Source organism: Egretta garzetta, unplaced genomic scaffold (genome assembly GCF_000687185.1).
Source record: "Egretta garzetta isolate BGI_Z169 unplaced genomic scaffold, ASM68718v1 scaffold26, whole genome shotgun sequence".
In the NCBI taxonomy this organism is placed as follows: Eukaryota; Metazoa; Chordata; class Aves; order Pelecaniformes; family Ardeidae; genus Egretta; species Egretta garzetta.
In genome coordinates, this window is record NW_009260070.1 from 1,077,428 (window position 1) to 1,091,730 (window position 14,303).

The 14,303-nt window shown below is 38.9% G+C and overlaps 1 protein-coding gene across 3 annotated transcripts in view; it reads left to right on the forward strand.

Moving 5' to 3' along the window:
* Positions 1-14,303, forward strand: part of FAM13B (family with sequence similarity 13 member B) — a 40,549-nt gene that overhangs the window by 20,366 nt on the left and 5,880 nt on the right. Inside the window, exons 11-20 of one of the 3 annotated variants that reach the window (XM_035896695.1) lie at positions 3,115-3,182; positions 3,905-3,959; positions 4,318-4,465; positions 7,406-7,471; positions 8,595-8,805; positions 10,560-10,689; positions 11,168-11,249; positions 11,530-11,759; positions 12,108-12,191; positions 13,362-13,457. In XM_035896695.1, coding sequence (XP_035752588.1) covers positions 3,115-3,182; positions 3,905-3,959; positions 4,318-4,465; positions 7,406-7,471; positions 8,595-8,805; positions 10,560-10,689; positions 11,168-11,249; positions 11,530-11,759; positions 12,108-12,191; positions 13,362-13,457 — 1,170 coding nt within the window. The remainder of the gene's footprint in view (positions 1-3,114; positions 3,183-3,904; positions 3,960-4,317; positions 4,466-7,405; positions 7,472-8,594; positions 8,806-10,559; positions 10,690-11,167; positions 11,250-11,529; positions 11,760-12,107; positions 12,192-13,361; positions 13,458-14,303) is intronic. The other 2 variants (XM_035896697.1, XM_009641219.2) reach the window with 2 other exon arrangements.

The window sequence follows — 14,303 nt, forward strand, 5'->3', positions numbered from 1 at the left end:
GAAAGTTAGACTTGTGACCTCCTGAAGAGGTTCAACACTTCGTATTGTCATGTTGAAATTACCAGGATTGACCATTTGTATTCAAAAGCAGAAGAGTCTGCCTAGAGTGCTGCATGAGCACGTATTAGGATACGCTGCTAACATGCTTGTAAAAATAAAATACTTAGTCGTCTTTTCTTAAAAACTTTTGCTCAGAAAATACAATGTTAATGGTACTTGAAGTTGCTGTTGAAGTTCGGAAAGCAACTGAAAATGTAAACAACAAACCACAGGATAATTGGGTGTTGTAGTTTTAATTTTGGTTTTGCTTTTATGTATTATGCTCGAATTGAGCAGCTTCATGTCACTGAAAGAAGCAAGTGTTGTATACAGCTTGAAGGGAAGCACAGTACTGAAGCAACTGTAAATACCGAAATAATTGTTTGCCCTACACAACAAACATGCCTCAGCTTTGCTTTGAGCTGCAAATTATTAGATCTTCCCGTACAATCAAATGTGGAGGTTTGTGGTATGTATGGCCTGAACTTGTAACGATGGCCTGAACTGTACCGGCATTTTTTGTTGGCAAGCAGACGTCAGTCTCTCGGTCAGGGTATCTTTATGCAATCAGGCAATGCTGTAAAATATGTGCTGACAAAAATGAAAATGAAATAAAGTATAACAGTAATATGCAAGAGTTTCTACCGCTCTGTATGAAATAGCACATATACAGCTGTCAGATAAGCACTTCTGATGAAAAATTCAAATCTGTAGTTCCTTATATATTTGGTAAAACTTCTGTTGTCATAAATCTCAGTGATGAATTCTGTGGGTAGAGAGATTTGCTATGCCTGTGTAGAGAACTTTCTGCAAAGGTTTTTAGCTTCTTGCCTGTGAGTCCATAAATCTTTCTGAGGGTTTCCTGAAAGATAACTAGATAAGCAAACCTCTTGTTAGTAGATTTAAATTAACTAAAGAGTTGAATGGGTCTGTGAACTTGAAAAGGTAGAAATGGATGCCTTAGCACAGTGAAACAGAGTCTTGTCTGGAATCCATGTTTTTATTAAAGCAAAATGTTGCCGTAGTGCTTTTCACTGTTGTAATGTATTCTTCTCAGAGCCTTCTGTTGGTTTTCATGGATCCCAAATGACGCTTTTGAATCCACTAACAAGCCAAACTTTTCAATTATTCTTGCTAAACTAGCATGTATTGTTTTAGAATCCCATTCTGTAAACTAAAATTTCACAGAATGTATTGAATGTCCAGGTTCTTTCCTGATGCATTTAGTGCCAAATCTTGTTATAATAAATATTAGATTGTTAGATTGTTAGCCTACAGTGCAAAATGCACAAAACATGGTGTTGCCATTAGCTGATATTTCATCCAGTTCAGGTGTTTGCAAGAGCTCTGTTGAAAGTACAGGGTGGAGTTCCATATTTCTGCCATAAGTCTTTTCCAACCGGCTATTGTAAGTTGTCTTTTATTTGTAGTATTTGTTTTAAGCTTTCACTCTTGACAATGAAAGCCTTGAAAAGCAGTGGAGAGCGTGTTTCTCAACTTAACTCCTAACACTTTCCTCCCGACTTGCTAGTTAAAATATATCCTCAGCTTTAGAAATCAAAACTCGGAAAATAAAAATGTAGATGGAGAAACAAAAATTGTAAATTGGTGGCTTTTGGGTGTATTTTATGCCGTTTCAGTGGTTTCAAAGAAACAGCCGAGATGTGAATTACACTTCCTAGGAAGTGTGTGTTCTTTGGAGTTCCAAGTAGGTTGCTGTGCTAAGAGTATAAAGGGGAACGTGATGCTTGGGAGCGCACGGTCATGGCTGGATGTACTTTTGTTCTCCTACCTGATGTCATGCCTGGCCTCTCTTGCTGATTGATATGCTTCTGTCCATTGATATCAGTCGTAAGGTGGCATTCTGGGATGAAGTTCTGTTTTTTCAGTATTAGTTTCTCTCTTCTTGTTAATCCACCATTTCAAATGTTATGGGAGAGCTGTATCTTTCAGGGAGATGTTAGATGGAAAGACACTGAATCTTCTGCATGAAGGGAGTTTGAGAGGGGCAGGTGGGGTTGTGGGAGACGAAAGATGTGCACATGAGCTCTCCTTTGGGTCTGAAATGGAAACAGAAGCAGCTGTTCCCACAACTACAATAAATGTGACTGTGCAAGACTTGCACGGCTCATCTCCAGGGTGGAAATTATCTGCCGGAGTGTGACAAATGCACTGTCATTAAAAATTGTTTCCCCAAATTGGAATTTGACTTGAGGACTGAAATAATGTAAACAGAATAATGGAGTTGTGTCTGATAAGGGCAAATATTACTGTCAGCAGTGTAAAACTGGCAACTGTTATGTATATTTGAACTCTCCAGCTAACTATATTTTATATTCAGACATTTTAAAGATCATTTGTGAGAGCTTCTTGAAGTCTGAAACCAGATGTAATCTGTTATTTTAAAATGACAGAGTTTATATTTCAAATTTCTTCCATTCCCCCAAGTAACATGCTTTTTTTTTGAAGAACTCAAGTACCAGGCTTTGGCATAGATGTTTAAAGTAGTCAGTCTTCCTGTGCCAAGTTCCCGTGAACAAAATGGTGACATGTATTCATCTGAACTTGTTTTGTGAGATGGTGTCATAGAAATGCCAGCATTTCTTCATCCCCTTCCAGTTCTGTTGCAGCTTTATTTAGTAACAGGGATTAGTAGCTCCTTTTGGAAAGTCTGTCAGACTTGTTTCATTTCGTGTATGCTGAGCACAAGTCTACATCCAACTCGGTTATTTTTGAGACTAGGATATACTTACTGCCGTTATTTTGGCTACCCCACACTTTGTGCTGTGATTGACAATTTGCAGTAGAACTGTTGCTGTTAATATTTAAAAGAAATAATAAAAAATGGTTTGTCTAAAGATGGCAAGTCATTGCCTGTCTTCTGGTGATTAAAACACCTGGTTACCGGCCTTACTTTAGATGTGAAAATACTGCATGGTTAAAAGTATGATTTCCCCCCCGCCCACCCCCAAAAAAAAAAAAAGCTTGAGGGGGGTGTTGTGGTCAGTGATGATTATAGAAATGTTTTCAGCCGAGAATGCCATCCCCAAATCTAACCATACTTTTTGCCAACAGACTGCAGATGTATTATTGGAACCGTGTGATAAAGATGCAGATGTTGATGGAGAAAATAATAGTGAAAGGTATGTATTCTGTCCCTCAGGCAGCAGGATTTGTAAGTTCAGCTTTGAAAAGTAAGTGTACCAAACAGGCGATGTGTGACGACACAGTACAGCACAAGGGAGCTGTGACTCAACGTGCAGCTTCTCACACACGAAAACAGAGAGGATAAGATGGAATTACCTTTTTATGGTATAAGAGGCATGGAACTTTATGCACTTAAAAGAGAAAAGAAGTACAAGCCTACATGATATAGATCATGGGGTTTTTGTGAACAACTCTGTTCTGGACAAGAGAAATAGAAGAAAAAGTTATTTTCTTTAAAATATTTTGGCACGTTTCATTGCTCTTAATGATTGAAAAATTAATGCTGGTAGTGGTGATTATCCAGAAAACTTTTCATCTGCAGTTCACTTGCAGTTTAAGTTGAACTGAGTTTTAAAATATTTGCTCCCAGTTTGAGAATAAAGGTCAGAGCTGTTTTTATTTCCAACTTGGTTCAAGTCCAGTTGTTGTTTACATGCTTCAGCTTGAAATCCTGTGTGAAGAACAAAGAAAAAAAAAACCCCAGCAATGTAACTTTTGCTCCCCAGAATTTAAATTATCACTTTAAGGAAACACATTGCCTATCTGCTAAAACCAGGCTAGGGTATGTAAAAATAAAATGTAAAGGGAATGTGTAGTCTTTACTGTCCATTAAGAACTTGTATTTAAAACAATAACTGGGTCTGTGTCGTCTTTTTAGGCAAAACAGTATATTGCTTGGTGGCAACGATAGAATATCTTCAGAGATGTTTCTGGTAAGATTGTTTTCATTTATATACACAGCATCTTAAAAACTTACCTGAAATACAGATACGAAGAAAAGCAATACATTTGTCTTTTACCATCTTATGTTGGTTGGCCTGCTGCGAGGTTTGCAAAACCTCTGTTAGAGACCTCATCATCTCACTTCACAGAGCAAGCATCTCGTGTAAAGAATGTTTTGTAATGCAAATAATTGACTGTATTGGGGGTGGAAGCTTGTTTATAATTCTTTCATTTAGAACAGAAGATTTTTTTTTTTTCTCAGAAAATTTCTAGAAGTGCTGGAACTGGCACTGATTACGTACCTGATTTCCAGTTGCTAAATAAAATTGTTCTGTTATTTAAATACAGGATTCAAGTAGCAAGACTTGTGATCTTAATGCGAATACTGATTCGGAGGTGTCAGGGGATGGCTGTGTTAATGTTTCTGAGGAAGCTCAGGGTGTCCAAGTACCACGTCTGGATCTGAAGAATGTATCTGATGGTGACAAATGGGAAGGTAATTTTCACCCTTTAGCTCCCTGTATAGTTAGCTAGTAAAGATAAATAGAACATGTGATAAAGTAGAAGCAGCAGACAACTTACGCTTTTTTTCTTTAGCTCAATCGGAATAATGTGTTCCTATACACGTGGTAAGGTCAAACAAGTCATGACATAGGTCCCATCTTGTTTCAGACTATCTGCAACTTAATTAAGGACCTTAAGAAACTGTAAAGAAAAAGTAGCCAAAGGAGCAACTAAAGAAAGCAAAAAAGCCTAAGTTTCATACTAGAGGTTTGGCAGGGGTTTTGTTTTGGTTTTAGGGTCTGTCTTGGGGGTTTTTTGTTTGTTTCTTTGTTTTTTTTCCAAAATGACTTATGGTTCCCAGGACCCTGAGTCTGTCATCCAAGTCCTTAAAAATGCTTTCTCCGATTATGTCATACAGTTAATATTCACACTGTCTTGTGCTTTGTTTTTTTTTTTTTTTTAAATTTTAAATTTAAGCTACTGAAGTTCTAATACTAGCTGAATTTGACTGAAAACCACTAAGCTACTAAACACAGCAATTTATATTTAATTTATTCTGAAAAATCTGTTGATTGTTTTGAACATCAGATGTTGGTTTCCATGTCATTGGACAACCTGAAGCAGCTCTAGATTTTCAAATACAAGTTCAAGTTGCAGATGGATATGATTTCTGTGCCCCTTCTCCCTTCATTGTTTGGCTTTTAGGAAAAGCAAAATCTTTGAAACATAGTTTTCTCTCAGAGAGGTTTCCTTATGTTTGTGACCTCATTCTTCATGGCCTTCCAGGTTTAGCAAGCCCCTAAGCTCATGACTTACTGACCTTTGTTGCTTGAATGTCTGGTAATAACTGTTTAGGCTGTTCTACTAGTGTAAAAACATAACCCCTTTATAACCAGAACAAAACACTCTTGTGTTTCTTCTTTTCAAAGTGCTTCTGTCCTCACATGTTCCTTGTATCCTGTTTCCTCTGCCTGGTGTTGATACTCTGAATCATCACACCTTAAAAAATGCAGGTGGTAATAGTTTGCTAAAATACTGTGAGCTGCCACCAGCAGCACACTTGTTTCCAGTTGTAAAAACTTGCAAATACAACTGGTATCGTACAAGTACAGCACAGATTTACTACGCAGGGATGAAGTTTTAACTTCCAACAGGATGTTCCAGTGACAGCTATTATTTGAGATGCCTGTAAGTGTCACGGACAAACGTTAGTAAGGCACCGGTAATGAAGAATGACTGCGCTTACCTTCTGGTTGCTGTGTTATAAATATTAAAATTAGTGACGTATACCTGGGATGTGTATAGTTTAACAGTGCAGCGTATAGTTGTAGCATGTCAGCATATAAAGTTTTGTCCTGAAGCAAAAATGGTGATACCTTACTGTTAATGTGTCATCAGTGTTGACTGTTTTCCAAATTAATTACCTGCCTGAATCCATACTTCTCTTTTAACCCTTTTACAAATTATGAGCTTTGGCTTACTTAGATTCATAAAATATTTCCTGGTTGGCCTTCCTGAGCCCTGGCAAGCTGTATGTCGTGTCATACCGGATCGCCCTCTACAACTGCCTGACAGGAGGCTGTAGTGAGGTGGGGGTCGGCCTCTGCTCCCTGGTAACGGGCGATAGGACGAGGGGGAATGGTCTGAAGTTGCTCCAGGGCAGGTTTAGGTTGGACATTAGGAAAAACTTCTTCACCGCAAGGGTTGTCAGGCTCTGGAATGGGCTGCCCAGGGAGGTGGTCAAGTCCCCATCCCTGGAGGTATTTAAAAGAAGGATGGATGTGGTGCTTAGGGCCAGGGTTTAGTGGTGGGATGGCAGGGTTAGGTTAACGGTTGGACTCGATGACCTCAAAGGTCTTTTCCAACCAAAGCGATTCTATGATTCTATGCACAAGTTGATTTGCAGGCATCCAAAAACAATGAATCCAGATTTTCATTCTTGTTGCCCAAGTGAATAACTTTAGACAAAGTTTAAAAAAAAAAAAAAAAGAAATCCTGCTTATGTTCTCAGTGTTTTATGTGTATTAATTGCTTACTTGCACATTACGTTTTGTTGCATCCTCTATTTGTGTTAATCTGATTTAATATGTATTCACAGACAGTTTGTGGCTTCTGTCTTCATTATTTCCTTAAATCTGCTCATAAAAAGTTGCTTTGGTTTTACTTACCCAAATAGCTTTATGACCCTTACTTTGAAGAGAAAGTAGCATGTCTGTATATAAATTTATATTCTAAGCTTCTTGTTAGTAAAATCATGATATTTTCCAAGAGGTGTTAATTCATTGCAAAGTGTTTTAACTCTGGGTATTCTTCAGTCCTGTTTAGAATGGTTATTAGGATCTCAGCCTTCCAAGGCACTGCAAGTCCTTTTGGCATTCCATTGAAGTAGATCGGCTTTGTAAAGAAATCTATACTAGTCCAAATCTTTGGAACAAGATTTGGGTTATTAAAGCCCATATGGTAGAAAACTTAAAAGGCCTGCAACCAGCAGAGTTCTTAAAAGTGACCAGCAAACACTTGCTGGCTTAAGGCAACAATGCAGATCAGTTAATGTGTATTTCTGAGTGTCTTCTGCATTTGTCCTGCTTTTTGGAAATCACCACCATCTTTATTTACAACCTGTGAGCAAAACCAGAACTTGTCTTTTGTTAATGTGAGGATGCATGAGACACTAAATGACAAGAAATCTTTACTATTCCTGTGTCAGTTCTTTGCAAACCTTCTCAGTAAAAAGTTCAAATCCTCTAAGGACTGAGCATCCTTACCTGCCCCAGAAATTGTGTGGGAGCTGAGAGTGCTCAGGGCCTGGCCCAAAAGATGGGATGTTTTCCCCTGGTACTGTATCTTCCTGCTTTACATGTTATGTATAGTTTGTTCTGACTGTGCTGTGTGTTCACTTTAGTATTTTTGCCATTCTTTTTCATTTTATTAGCGCCATGCCCTATCACTTTTCCCCTCATTGATTTCAAAACAATGCATCTGCAGAGAGAAGGGGAGGGTAAGTATGGTTCGCCATACGTTCAGTTATCTGCCTTTTGATAGTTTATGGTTTGCTTTCTAACTAACCCTTCACCTGCTGTCCCTTAATCTTGGGAATGTTCTGATTTGCAATTTTTTTGTTTACTTTTTTCTAGAAGGTCCCCTTCTTGTATCTTGTCCTGTGTAAACAGGCAAGATTATAGCTTAAAAACAAAACAAAAAAATCCCAATAATCTTTAGTAAATGTACCGTGGAAAGCAGGTACAAGGGTTATTTTTTTAAAGATTACTTTGTGGGTTTTATTGTTGTTCTGCACACTTTGAACCCAGTTTTCAAATTTCTGATTTGAACTGGAAAATACAGGCAATTCTTTGAAAGGAAAAGGGGGGTGGGATTTTCAATTGAAGTGCTTGGAAGGCCATGTCAGCTTTTTGTTAGACAGCAAGAAAACCATATCTGAGAACTGTAAAGGATGTTAGCAGCTAATTTTTAATAGGAATTTTAAAAAATTGATTGTTTTGGAATCCTCTACCTAAAAAAAAAAAAAAAAAAATCACCTTCCACAAATTAAGAAATCTCTTTTTCTCAGTGGTGTCAAGATGGAATTAAACTTAAAAGCCCCACAACGCTCCTTTAAAAAGACTTAAGCAAATGGGTATTGTACCTAAAGAGGTATTGTCAGGCTTACCTTCTTCAAAACCAAGAGGACAGTCTTTCAAAGTACATGTGTAAGGTATGAAAATTAATTTCCACAGCAAAATATTGCAACGGACAGTAAATACATTCCTAACTTTGGATTTCTGATACGTAAATAAGGCTCATTCCTAAGTTCGGATTTCTGATACGTAAATAAGGCTCTTACACTGCTGAACTGTTCAGCAATGCATACTCCCAAGAAACACTTTGAAAAAGGGATCCTAGTGTGCATACTTCATTTCGGTACCTTTTTCTTTCAATTGTTACATGACAGAATTTGTAGCTTTCTGATGTATTTCAATGCTTTTATTCACTTTGTGTATGACACCACATCCTTTATAGCATACAAGACTAAGCATTGGGTACGCATTTTTGTTTCCTTTGGCTCTTGTTTCTAATTCTGTTAACAGAAAAGTACCATTTTGTGTCCCTCTTTTATCTTCTAGATCCGTTTCCTGCTTTCAAATCTTGGCAGGAGGACAGTGAATCTGGAGAAGCTCAGCTTTCCCCGCAGGCTGGAAGGATGACTAACCATCCATTGGAAGAGGACTGTCATCCTATATTGTCACATCGTAGTCTGGATTTTGGGCAAAGCCAACGTTTCTTACATGATCCGGAAACGTTAGATTCTTCATCCAAAGCACTTTCTTTCGTTAGGTGCGTATTTTAATGCAACTTAGTGGGTGTTGGGACAGGAGATGTTACTGGCAGTATGAAAATAGAGCTGTTTAAGAACCTCATGGGTTTTCATGATACGAATTAATTGAAGACCAAGGTCAAATGAAGCATAATATGGTCATTTGGCTGTTCTGCCTGCCCAGGAGCTGCCTTAAGTGTGTCGGGCCAGAGGTTCATCTGGGACGGTATCGTGTCTGTCAAAGTGGTTGCTGGCAGAAGCTGAGGGGAAGAGGGTAAAAAAAGGGTGAGCTTGCAAGATTTCCCTGGCATTTGGTCAGGGCTCCTGCCAACTTGCTGCGATGGCACTTCCTGGGCTGAAGGCAGTATTTCTATCTGTTGTTTACCAAGTCTTTACTGGACTGCTGGCTTACGATTTTTATGTAAGTTTGGGCTTTCTTTTTTTCAGTAGCATGAATATCTATTTTCCTGTTGCATAATTTTGGGTTTGTTTTGCGTAGCATGTCATCCACTCCCAGTAAAGAGAGCCGGGTTATACAGACCATTGCAACTGAAGTGTGCAGCAGTGGTCTGGGCAGATTCTTCATTTGGGCTGTGGAAAGCCTGCTTTCAGAAGGGCTAGAGGAAAGTGTCGGCTGTTAGAGGGAGAGGCGTGGGATAGCAGTACAGTGAAGAGCTGGGGTTCTTAGTGCAGGTCTTCTGCAGATTTAGAGGTTCGAGCTCATTTAACCCAGCGTGTGAAAGTAGAGTTGTAACTAAACCAGCTGCAAGTTGTTTGTGTGACATGGCAGTGTGACCCTCCAAAGCTGTAAAGAACCTTGACCTGTACTGTCATCTGCTGTTCCTGTGAAAGGGAATTTAAGAAGTATTTCCATGCTTGTTACGGAAAGAAATAAAAAGTGAGAAAATCTGGAAGAGGAAAGACCAAGTTCAGAATCTCCAGTTCTCTGTCTGACAGAGATTTATTGATGCAGAACATAGTTGACAAGTACTGTTAAAATGATGCAGAAGACTGACTGGCAGAAACGTGCTGATTGTAATAGCTGTTCTCTTTCTGAAGCTAGTAAGGAGCTACACTACTAGATTAATACTTCTAATAACTTGAACTCGGTAGATGTCCCTACCTGTGTTGAAGGATCTTTTAGGCACCTGGTGTAATAAGTGTACTTGAAATTTCTCGTGGTCAGTCTTCAAATCACAAGCAGCAAATGTCAAGGAGCTGTGGAAGTGCAAAAGATAATTCAAAACCAGAATCACATACTCCTAGAAATGCATTAGTAAGGACAACAGATGAGGTGGTGTAGATGTTTTTTAGGTAAGTATCTAATAACTTGCCGAAGACAGTTACGTGGAGCTTCCTAATTTCTAAGATAGTTCAGTGGTAGCTTCTAGCCTAGGCTTTATTCTCTGCCCAGTGTTTTGAGTACTGCATATCCAGTAACTTAGATTAGCCTAGACACCAGAAAGATCTGAGCTGTTATAATGACAATGTAATTAACAGTGCATTAGTTTATTATACTTGAATCTCAAATGCTGTTTTTCTGTTAGGGGTATTACTGAAATTAGAGAGGGGAAAAAATAACAAACGACATTCTGAAGGCAGCAGATCAAAGCATTTCGATTCAGTAAGTCAGTAGCTCTGACTGGAAACCTGAAAAGAATGGATTATGAACTGGAGAAAAAAAATTGAAATTAGTAATCTGTTACTCAAATATATGTGTTGTTTGTACTCATTTAATTATTTAAATGACACTTTAAAAATGTTTTTGATACAGAACACGAAGAGCATCCTTTAGCTCGAAAGATGACAAAAGGGAAGACAAGACACCTTATCAGCTTGTCAAGAAATTACAGAAAAAAATAAAGCAATTTGAGGAACAATTTGAAAAAGAGAAAAACAGTAAAGTAAGTTACCACTTCTGCTTTTACTCTGAATGAATGACTGCACGGTGGACCTAAGCTACTTCTTGTAGTACATCGCTAAAGAACTGTGGGTTCACAGGTGAGAATTCTGTTACGTGCTGCTGTCTGCAAAAGTAAACTGAGCAGCAGCAGTACTAGGAAATGTGCTGTGGTGCCTGAGCCCAAAGAAGGGTAGACAGTGGCATTTGTGCCATGAGGCTGAGGGGGTACCAGGTGAGATATGTGGAGGCACAGAAGCATCTGGCCACTCTGGTTCAACCTCTGATGTCTTGTTTCACATTTATTTTCACGAGTGTTGTCTGTTACGTTGGCACTGAGGTCTGATTGGTACTAAGTGGCATCCATGCTACTAGTCACATTCACTTCTATAAATATTACTGAATCTTGAAAGAACTGTTTATAAACAAGATCTTTGTGTGTTTGTTTTCATAAAATGTAGTTTGTTTATATTACTTTTCAGCCCTCCTATAGTGATATTGCAGCCAATCCAAAAGTTCTAAAGTGGATGACTGAACTTACCAAATTGAGAAAGCAAATAAAAGGTAAGGGATGCGACAGTTCCTTGTTTTCTAAAAACACAAATTATCTACATGACTAAAGTGGCTTAAATCATTCAGTAAAATTCCACAGAACAGTAAAAATGTTTCATTTCTAGATTCTGAACTATTAAAAAATCAAAATCAAATTACTCTTTTGGCTTTGGTTTTAGTTCATTAGAAGAGAAACTTTGCCCATGCAAATCATTAAGTTCCTTTGTTTGCAGTTGAACTGAGAGAGTTACTTCTTTTAAACCTTTGGATTGAGCAGTTTTTCTCATTTCAGATGCAAAGCAGAGGAGCTCAGATGGAGAATTTATACCTCAAACACGTCCACGAAGTAACACTCTTCCAAAAAGCTTTGGTTCCTCTCTTGACCAAGAGGATGAAGAAAATGGAGATGAGACGCGGGTTGTACAGAAAGAGAAGAAGCCCAGCAAGGAAGCTACACTTGAACTCATTTTGAAAAGATTAAAGGAAAAACGAGTTGAGAGATGTTTGCCAGAAGATATAAAAGTAAGCATAAGGTTATGGATAGGCTATTTCTAAAAGAGTAACAGAGGGACCTAGAGCACTGTCAGACACTTCAGATACTACCTTATCGACAAAATGATGCCTCTGTCTAGCCCTCGTATTTCACAGACTGTGGGGAAATGATCAAGATGAACTACATTTTCCTTGCTCGCTCTTTATTAAAATATTTACAAGTATGTGCTGGCAATATTGGACAGCTTTAAATGGATGAAGGTGGGATGTATGGTATTAACTAAGCTAAGTTCGGCTAAGGCATCTGTATAGCTGATAATGCAGAGAAACTGTTAAAGTGACTTGTGCTTGATTAGATGTAAATTATTCTTCTGACAGAAAATGACAAAAGACCACTTGGTAGAAGAGAAAACAACTCTCCAGAAAAGCCTCCTGTATTATGAAAGTCAACATGGACGACCGGTAATACTTGGTTTACTTCATCAGACTATATTAATGTATGCACAGACAACAGTAACTCTTGTGCAGTAGTAACGCCAGAATTTAATGCTGGCGTGGGGTGTTTTCTTCTGCAAAACACAGAATTATCTATTGGTTTCCACGTTGCCATCAGAGGAAGTTACTACATTGACTTCTAAAAAAAAAATCATGCATTAATAGGCCCATTTTCCTCAGATCAGTAGGTTACTGGAGTTTGCAAAGTGATTGGTATCGTTTGGTGCCTTATGTGTCTGAAACAAAGAGAAATCTTAGAAATGAACAATGCTCTTGAATTTCCTGGGAGAAGGCCTGAGATGTTATTCTGACTTCACAAAAACAAAGAAATGAAAAGGCACTTTCTTGTTATCTCCCCCACCCCCCCCACCCCAAGTCTGTGGCATGTATCCTAAATAATTGGAGATATGGAAGTCAGAGTAAGTGACTAGCAATTAGTGCCTAAAGTTCTGGATTTTTATCTCGGACAGTGATCAGCATCACAAGATCTTTCCAGTTACTATTCTGTCAGCCTTCTGGTCTTGGCACACAAGTTTTATAATCAGCACTGCTGTATAAGTCTGACCAAGCCTTTCAGTCTAAAAGCCAAGGAAGAATGATGGTCTTGGAGATACTGGCACTGATTCTACAGTCCCCTTAGGGAGAAAAAGCCAGTAGCTGGTCAGGATGGCCTTTAAGACCTATTATGTTAAGACTACGCAGTCGCCAAGAATTGAGAGTTAATCAGATACCAGATAAAATCTCTCTGTAGTTTCATCTTTTTTCTTTTTTCCCCTGTCATTTCTGTAGAATCATCATCACTGCTAGGCACACAGTCTTCTCCCCCACTTCTTGGTCCCTTTTTTCCTCTTTTCCATGGGTCTTTAAAGATTCTACTGAAGGTCCCCTAACTTTCAGGAAGTCTTTAAAACTTGTTCCTGAAAAATGTAGGGAGTTAAAGTGAGAAAAGAGAGGAGGAAAAGCACCCACTTATTCCCCTTTATCTGCATAAACCCCGTTTCATACACACAGTTTAAATTAGTTTTATGTTCCTAATTGGAATGTACGTGGCCTGGCACGAGAAGCATACCGCTTTGTGTTTGCTTGTATATTATTGAGTGACTGGTATAATTAATTCTGTGGTTTCTCTGCCTTTAGGTTACTAGAGAAGAAAGACATATTGTGAAGCCACTTTATGACAGATACAGACTTGTAAAACAAATGTTAACTAGAGCAAGCATTACTCCTATTCTTGTGAGTAAAACCAATGCTATTTCTATTTTTTCCACTTTCGAACTGCCAGGCTGCCTTTAGAAGAGGTAGTAAAACTGTTCCATCAAATACATCTCTCTTGTGGAAGATACAAGATGTTGTCGTTGTACTTGAGAGAGTTGATTTACTGCCAAGAGCAGAGCATTTCAAAGCTGTCTGTGACCTTGGATGGCTCTTAGGAAGTAAATGGTTCCCGGTGAAGTAGATAAGTGGTTCTAACCTGCCATGGCTGAAACCTTCCCAAGTCACCGTGCGGGGTATGGATCCGCAGTACATATTGTACTTTTAGTCCTCCCAAGAATAGTAACACCAGTTGCAGTGAAGCTTGCCCCTCTCCTGTGCCACGGGTTGCTGTCACCAGAGGTGTGAGCGATAGGATGGCCACGAGAACCATTTCATTCCTTCATGCTTCCCCAGCGTGAGACGTGTTACCAGCCTCTGCAGCATCTGTGCAACATCTGTGCTTTTTCATTGCGTTTTCACTTCATTTCCTTCTGACTTGCAGTGCTTTCTATTCTTTTCTTTCCTCTCTCTTTGGTCTTGTAAGAGATGAGGAAGAAAAGTTTTCGTACCGTGCGAGGAGGTTGGTGTAACCTCGTTTATAGTACCCGTAAAACAGTTGTGGAACGGCAGGCAGCTGGCTGTCTTTGCTCTTCAGGAGCTATAGTCAAAACCTTGTGTGCTGACCCAGACTTGCAACAAAACAGTTTCGATATTGGCTGTTTGACCCTCTTAGAAGGAAGGGACTGCGTGGCTGATGTGAGAGAACCTCTTTACACGCAGCCAGATCCCTACCAGATTTGTGTAGCTGGGCAGTGCCTTACTCAG